The sequence below is a fragment of the Daucus carota genome, chromosome 8 (genome assembly GCF_001625215.2).
Source record: "Daucus carota subsp. sativus chromosome 8, DH1 v3.0, whole genome shotgun sequence".
Taxonomy (NCBI): Eukaryota; Viridiplantae; Streptophyta; class Magnoliopsida; order Apiales; family Apiaceae; genus Daucus; species Daucus carota.
The window spans coordinates 26,233,815-26,242,276 of NC_030388.2; the positions used below are offsets into that span (position 1 = coordinate 26,233,815).

An 8,462-nucleotide genomic window follows, 5' to 3' on the forward strand; every position below is an offset into this window, starting at 1 on the left:
GGTCTAGGTCGATGACCTGGACTTCACCCTTAGGGTTTGTTCTCGGGTATGGTCGATGCTTCTTGTTACTTCTCTGTTTTTGGAGGACGGTAGCCTTTCTTTTGTTGTCCATATGGGTTTCCGCCATAACCAAGGCTTGGCTGTAACATACCCCGGCTGTTTCCGAATCTCCCTTGACTTCGCCTACCCCGAACGGAGTTGGGAATTTGAACTTCAGGTGCGTGACAGAAGTGATGGCTTCGATTTTGTTTAGACCCGGGCGACCAATGATCACATTGTAAGAGGAGGGTGTGTCTGTGACATAGAATTTGATCATATGGACGACCTGGGTTGGGGCTGTTCCAAAACGAACCGGGAGGTAAAGAGTTCCTAGGACCGGGACAATGCTGTTCCCGAATCCGTATAAAGGGTCCTCCCTGTAGTCGTTCATCCGGATGTTCCCTAGTTGCATTCGGTCCATGGTATGTTTGAACAAGATGTTTGCTGAGGAGCCGTTGTCGACTAGGATCCGTCTGACCTCATTCTCGGCTATGTCTAAGGTTACCACCAGGGCCTGATTGTGACCCCGGGTGACACCCTCGAAGTCCTTACGGCTGAAGGAAATGACTTGTTCGGGGAAGGTTTGGATGGACATGACTTCTTGACAGGAGTCCGGGCTGGGAGGAGGGGAACAGGATCCGCCCAGTACTACGTTGACAATGTTTTTCTGTTTCCCGGATCCTCCCGTTTTGTCAGCCGTGTTCCGGGCTATATATTGCCCCATGTTTCCTTTGCTGATCTGCTCTTCAATGAAGTACTTGAGGGATATGCAGTTTTCGGTTTTGTGACCATGAGTGCCATGATAGTCGCAATGTCTGTTGGTGGGTCTGCTTTCTGGAGGAGTCTGCATAGGTTTTGGTGGGTAGTAGAAGGGTTTATCTCTGATTTCTTTGAGTATATCCTCTCGGGATCTGTTTAGAGGGGTCCATTCGGGCTCTGGTTTTGGTTCCCTGGTTGCTCTGTTTGGACCGGGGTCACTCCTGGACCCGGATCCCTGTTGGCTGGTTCTCTTAGAACCTGATTGCTGGATGAAGTTTGTTTGTCTGTCTGGTTTGAATTTCTTATCCTGGTGATATTCTTTCCTGGGTCTATCTTCGATTTGTTTTCCTTTTGAACTGCCCTGTCGGGTCATCCTCATTGCTTGGAGCACATCGGTTTCCTTGATGAATTTTGCGGCCATGGCATAGGCAGCTGCCAGGCTCTGGGGCTCCTTGTTGATCAACTCGACCACATATCTCTCATTTTGTTCCGGGTCCAGGTTCCTTCGGAATATGCTCAGAGCCTCACGCTCGTCCAGGTTGGAGATTTTGTTGATTGCTTCCTGGAAACGTTTCATGTAATCTGAGAGTGCCTCATTGTCATACTGACGAACCGTTTCCAGGTGACACATATGGAGTTCATGTGTCTTGTTTGCTCGGAACCTTCTGAGGAAGGCTTCCCTGAAGTCTTTCCAGGACCCGATGCTCCGGGAGGGGATCCGGCTGAACCATCTTTGGGCCCCTCCCTTGAATGTGGATGCGAAGAAGCGGCATTTGGTCAGGTCATTGTAGTAGTAGATCAGGGCTATCTGTTCAAAATAGTGTAGATGTTCTTCCGGGTCTCCCAGTCCATTGAAAGATTCAAAGTTGTAGTGCTTCATACCCTTTTGTCGGGGTTTGGATTCCAAGGAGTGGCTGAAGGGAGTCAGGGTTCCCCCAATTTCAAGCCCGGAATCATTTCCGATTTTCCGGTTGAGCTCATTGATCATGTCTCTGAGGTTGGTTTGCCCCGGTCTCTCATCCTCGTCATCAGAGATGAGTTCGGGTGTTGCTTCCTTCCGGTAGCGCTTAGACCGGGATCCTTTCGTCAACTTTTCCTCCTCGAGTTGGATCCGGAGGGCGATTTTTTGCTCAAGTTTTTCTTCTTCCTCTTTCCGGATCTGTTCTTTCCTTTCAGCCAAGATTTTCAGCCGGGTTTCCTCACTTTCCTTTTGTTTCTTTTTCTTTGCTTTGTCTCCGATCCGGTCAAAGACGGAACCCCGGGATTGACGGCTGTTCCCGGAGTCCTCGGATTCGCCGATGTCCTCAAGTCTGCGGTTGCTTTCCCGGCGATCATGGTACTGCCGGATGGCTTCAGCCAGCTCTACATTGGTGAGTTGGGATAGGTGGAGGGTGGTGACCGGGACATCGGTGTACTTGTACTGGTTTGCTTCGATCGTGACCCGGGCATCATTGGGGTTGATGGTTTGGTTCTCCTCCGGGTTCACATGGGTGAAAAGGGGTCCTGAGGCATGATCCTGGTTCGGGTTGTCCTGGTCTGTCTGAGGGTTATCCGGGTTCTGGGGAAGACCCAGGTGGGAGCGCGTCCTTTTTGTCATGGTTTCAAGAACTCACACAGGGTATATGGTTGCTGTTTTGGTGGTAGTGCGCACAAATAGTATAGATAGTGACAGGATGACAGAAATAGTGTGCACAAGTAGTCAACTTACTATTTTCAGAGATACCACAAATAGTTAAGTGACAAAATGTGTGCAGGTGTGAGACAAAAGATTTTATGTGCTACAGACAAGATTAGGGTTTTGCTCAGGCAGGGTTTGCTATCATGCTCTACTACAGACAAATTTAGGGTTTTGGTCAGGTGAGGTTTTCTACCATGCACATATCAAGAAAAGCCATGGCTGAAGGTTTCAAGGAGCTGGGTGTTTTATGAAAGCTTACTGGTGTGTTTGGACCCCCGTTTCGGGGGTTTGTTGAAGGAGATGAGTCCAGTGGCACCGTGACCACAGGACAGAGGACACCTTCCCCTCCTTCTAGCGCCAAATGATAACGCCAATCTCCGATCCCGGTCCTTCCTCCGCCGTGACTGGTGGTTCCGTGGTGTAGCTGCTGGATGGGAGCCTACAAAACAACGCCGGCGGGGGGGTTTTGCCCCAAAGCGCCTCCGGCGTGAGAGTAAGCGTAGGTTTCGGAAGGATAAAGATTAGAGAAAGTGCTATCTATGTGTGGTGGGTGAAGGTGTTGTATGGTGGTTGTATGGTGGCTTGGTGGCTTTAGTGTTTGTTTTAAGCTGAGTGCAGGTGTGTGTAGGATGAGTGTAGAGAGAGTGAAGTTACCCTTGAACTCTTGATCCTTGGTCTATTTATAGGCCAAGGATTAGGGTTCAAGGATGCGTACCTGGATCCTGGTCCTACACGTGTAGGGGTTTGATCCCCTACACGTGTCCAGGTGTCAGCGTAGGAGTAGTATTTTGGAATGTTCCCTGGCTTGTCTCTATCGCCAGTAGTTGACCGTTATGTTTGTCTTTATCGTGTCAGTCTGTGTCTTGTGCAGCAAGTGTCGGCTGGTACATATGCACCCGGGTAAGTAATGGGTTTTGCTGTACCCGGGTTATGTGGAGCGTAGAGGGCGCCTCTCGGGGCTGGAGGCTATCGGGGGTGGGAGCCCCTTTATAGGACCCGGGTCCGGTCGTAACCGGGTAACACCCTATCAGGGACCAATCAAACATCTACGATGGAGGTCAAAAAAATGAAAATAAATCTGAGTGCATGAGATTTTCCAATAAAAGATATTTATTTAAACATATCCGTTTTCGGATTGGCTTCCCAAACTGTGCAGATATTCACGTCCACATAAATTCTGCGATACAAAATGATATATGCGATTACCATTTACTGTACATCTTTACGTGTTTCACTTTCCTCAACAAATTATTAATTCTTCATTTGCTAGTGATATCTTCTCTGCGTGAAATATCTTTTGGTAGTAACATTTTCTTTCTTAAAAATCTTTAATATTCATGCCCATATGAAAAAAATCATACTTATTTTAAAAAGGAATGAAAGGAAAGGACCGAATATTTATCTAGAAATTATTAATAATTGAACAATAAGTAGAAAAAATAAACAAATCTAGTAGTCCAGGGACGCTGTTTTTTTTATTAAGTGCTCCCTTTTTTACACGTCACTAAAATTAATTATATTTTGACTAAAATTTACCTGTGTCTTATACTTGAGAGAAATAATAAAACTTATATCATTATAAAATATATTTAGTATATTCTAATACATAATTTTAAGATTTTAAAAATAATAAATAAATAATTTATAATATTTAATCAAAATTTAGCTTCTAAAAAATTAAAATTTACTCGTAAAAAGAGACGGATTGAGTAAATTACAGGACACTTGATTAGTACCTCTACCTATATAAACAAGCGGTGGTCTTGGCTCAGACAGGAGAGATCTGGTGGTAGCCTATTATTCCATACAAAACATACACACACGAACCCCATATCTCTAAATCCTCGAACCCTTGGAATTCAGCGTTGTTCAAGGTAATGAATTTCTTCTTAAACTTGCTCTTTTGGGTTCTGTTTAATAAACTCTGTAATAAAAATTTAATCTTTATATGTTTGACACTCTATAATTTAAATTTGAGCACTTTGGTGTTTGTTAATATAGCTGTTTTGGTTGAATTTTGATTTGGGTTTGTTTTGTTTGATGATTTGTTGCATGTTTGAAGATACACTTACATGTTCTGTTTTCTACATTGCTTTGTGTGTAATTGGATCTGTTTATGTTGTGTTTTTGTTAATTCATGGTAACCCCTAAGCTTTTGTTTGGTTTGTTTCTTTACTTAATTTTCAGAATTTGCTTCTCCCACTAGTGCAGTGTGTGGTGTGTCACCATTTTTTTGTTTTTGTAAAGTTATCTTGATGATTATCTCAAGAGCTGTAGGGTTTTTGTTTATTCCACTTTAGGGTTTTAGCTTGGGGGGATGTAAAAAATTAAGTGCTTGCAATCAAAATCCTTGGACTTCATTTCCTTGGAACTTCCATAGGGTAAAGGCATATTTAAGAATGTAGAGAGAGAGTTATGCACTGTAGATGATTTAGAGGATTTAAATTGGTATTGAATTTGTCAAAAGCTTCTTTTAGATGATTTTCAATTATGTGTCGGTTGACAAAATGTATAGGGAGGAGTCGGCTATTCTCCTTTTCTATTTTCGTTTTCCGGTATCGTCCTGAATTTGGAGTTGATTTTTTCATTGAAGTCGGCATCTTTAACCTTTTTGTTTATATGTTTCTTGTAATGTTCTTTCTGGAACATACTAAAGGTTACTACTTTTGACTATTGTAGTTACTTTTCTGCTGCTGTTCTATCACAATTATTCGCATTGATATCTTCATACCTGACATATATTTCATCTGCAGTATGGGCAGCACTGAGCAAAACCTCTACGGAGCATACACCTACGAGAGCCTTGAGAGGGAACCTTACTGGCCTGCTGAAAATCTCAGAATTTCCATCACTGGAGCAGGTGGATTCATTGCCTCCCATATTGCGAGGCGTTTGAAGAGCGAAGGACATTACATCATTGCTTCTGACTGGAAGAAAAATGAGCACATGCCAGAAGACATGTTTTGTCATGAGTTTCATCTTGCTGATCTTAGAGTCATGGATAACTGTTTAAAAGTTACACAGAATGTTGACCATGTGTTTAATCTTGCTGCTGATATGGGAGGTATGGGCTTCATTCAGTCTAATCACTCAGTGATAATGTACAACAACACGATGATTAGTTTCAACATGCTTGAAGCAGGAAGGATCAATGGCGTCAAGAGGTTGGTTGTCTTAGACTTGATGTTTTAATTTCCATGATTGTTGTTTCCTAGATTATTATTATGCCCCGTTAGAAGTGGTTTTCTAATTGTCTGCCTTCTGAGGCAAGTTTTCCCCATATCACGACAGAGACATTTTTGTTCCGTGACCTCTAATAAGAAAACAAATTGTATGATATGTGATTCTTACCTAAATGGTTATCTTTCTTTTGACTTGCTCGTTGAAAGTATAATTTTGTTACCAAAATATCTATCAAATCTGGTGAACGACAAGGTTCTACCTTGGCATGGCTTTAGAGCAAAGATAAAACATCCTTTGAAGCATTAATTATCTCTTTTTCTCTGGCATTAAAATCTTGTAATTCAAATGAACAACTTACATGCGGTGCTCTAGTGGCGTTTGTCCTTTAGCACCTCTTTTGTGGGTTCTGAATATGGACATATACGGCCACTTAAACCTTTACCTTTTAAGACCAACCAAAATTGGATGATCGGAATTTTACCTGTACTTGTAAGCATTTGCTCATTTGTAAATATTAGCTTGAAGCCTCCTACTTGGAAGGTGTAATATAAATGTAGATCATTAATATTAATTGTGTTGTGCAGGTTGTTTTATGCGTCTAGCGCTTGTATCTACCCTGAGTTTAAGCAATTGGAAACTAATGTGAGCTTGAAGGAGTCTGATGCGTGGCCTGCAGAGGTTTATTTTCTTAATCCATCAAGGTTAACTGTATACATAAATATTCTACCGTTGTTGTGCATACTGAAGAAACTATATTATCCTTGCATTGTAGCCTCAAGATGCATATGGCTTAGAAAAGCTAGCAACAGAAGAATTGTGCAAGCACTACACCAAGGATTTCGGTATTGAATGCCGAATTGGACGCTTCCACAACATTTATGGACCATTTGGAACATGGAAAGGTATGAGAGACATTGTTTATTGTGGATGTTGGTTTTTGATACTCAATTTTAGTCATATATAGGCAGTAGAATCATATAAATATTGAACACTTGTCTGATTGACCTTTGCAGGTGGAAGAGAAAAGGCCCCTGCTGCTTTTTGTAGAAAAGCACTAACTTCTACTGATAAGTTTGAGATGTGGGGTGATGGTCTGCAAACTAGATCATTCACTTTCATAGATGAATGTGTTGAAGGTGTCCTGAGGTAAATATGCCTTTTACGATTTAGTAATCTTTTATATCTAAAGCTTGTGTCAGGACTTTCCTTTTACTTAAGGAGAGGTTTTATCTAGTTTTATTGCGTACTATTAATAATGCAACCATTTCATTAAGATTTTAACTAAATTGCTTGTGAAAGAGTAAGACTTTTTTTTTATAATGATATTTTGATAATGTTAGTATTGATTTTTGCCAAATTTTGTGCATTTGAATTACTTGAAGGCTCCTATTAATATTGGTACTTAATATACTCTCTTGGAGGTTTTTGTGTGCTTTAGAATTCTGGTGATGTTGAAGTTTTTTCTTTATTTCAAACCATTAAGTTTAAGTATTAATTGATAAACTTAACTAGCTTGAAACAACTTTGAACCAGCTGCAAACCAAACAAATAATTTCCGCGACTAAGTTTGTCGCTTTGGCATGTGGGTCATGCTACTTTATCAACTTCATAGATGTAAGTTATGTTAACAGGTTGACAAAGTCTGATTTCCGAGAGCCAGTAAATATTGGAAGTGATGAGATGGTAAGCATGAATGAAATGGCGGAGATCGTCCTCAGCTTTGAGGATAGGAAACTTCCTATCCAGCACATACCTGGCCCTGAGGGTGTCCGTGGACGGAACTCGGATAACACTCTGATTAAGGAGAAGCTTGGTTGGGCCCCTACCATGAAGCTAAAGGTATCTACTTGTAGCTGTGGTATCTGACCTTTTTGTTATGTTCATACCCTTCCTGTTAGGATGTCTCTGACTCGTCGTCTTTATCTTTATCTCGATGAATACAGGACGGATTGAGGATCACATACTTCTGGATAAAGGAGCAAATTGAGAAAGAGAAAGCTAAGGGTGGTGACATGTCAGTTTATGGGTCATCAAAAGTTGTGGGGACGCAGGCTCCAGTCCAGTTGGGTTCTCTTCGTGCAGCTGATGGCAAAGAATGAAGTAAATAATGCAAACGTTGTCTTAATAAAACGCTTTAAGTGCCATGTATATGGTGCTGCCATATTTTAGAGTGAAAAGTCTGAGTATGGATTTATTTAAGATTGCAAGCTCTAAATTTGATGTTCTTCTTTCCTGCTATTATTACCATTGTAATCTAAGCATCCGCTCCTCGTAATTCTTTTACGCCTGAGGTAGTTGGTTCTTGTATGATGATTACGCAGTAAAGCAATGAGTATTTGATCATTTTCTTGTCATGATTTCCTTCTATGTTTACATTTACTTTTTGCTTTCTGGAGTCCATTTCTCGCAATATTGCTGGCCTTGAATGTCATTTTTATCCGAGTTGACATGTCCAGTTTTAGTTAAACCAAGAAATGGGTGGACAGTATGAAGAAATGTGGAGCAAAGGAAAGGAGACCATAGTTACATGTGGTTGAATAATAGAATTGTGGTTGATTTGATTTGTCTGCTGTGCTTTAACTTCAGATAGAGCTATTTCAAGAGGTCCAAATGTTGACACAAATTTAGTGGGACAACAGAAAACAACTCTCACATTATACAGCATGTTGTTGAGGGTGTTTACATTATGTCGTGGTTGGGATAAATGACTTGAATATAATTGAACTCAGCAGTATTATATCACATAATTGAACTCACTGAACTGTGAAAAATTGGAATAAATAACTAAAACATAATTAAACTC

The 8,462-nt window shown here is 41.2% G+C and overlaps 1 protein-coding gene across 1 annotated transcript; it reads left to right on the forward strand.

Moving 5' to 3' along the window:
* The first annotated feature begins 4,202 nt into the window (after positions 1-4,202).
* LOC108200025 (GDP-mannose 3,5-epimerase 1) lies at positions 4,203-8,013 on the forward strand. The gene is made up of 7 exons (XM_017368082.2): positions 4,203-4,350; positions 5,230-5,640; positions 6,244-6,337; positions 6,432-6,561; positions 6,673-6,805; positions 7,291-7,498; positions 7,603-8,013. Exons 2-7 carry the CDS (start codon positions 5,231-5,233, stop codon positions 7,756-7,758), a joined length of 1,131 nt encoding a protein of 376 aa, XP_017223571.1. The 5' UTR covers positions 4,203-4,350; position 5,230; the 3' UTR covers positions 7,759-8,013.
* Positions 8,014-8,462: the final 449 nt, after the last annotated feature.

Coding starts and splice junctions, on each gene's coding strand:
- LOC108200025 (XM_017368082.2), top strand. CDS start 5,231: ATGGGCAGCACTGAGCAAAACCTCTACGGAGCATACACCTACGAGAGC. Junction 6,562..6,672: donor ACCATTTGGAACATGGAAAG/GTATGAGAGACA, acceptor TGACCTTTGCAG/GTGGAAGAGAAAAGGCCCCT. Junction 7,499..7,602: donor CCCCTACCATGAAGCTAAAG/GTATCTACTTGT, acceptor CGATGAATACAG/GACGGATTGAGGATCACATA.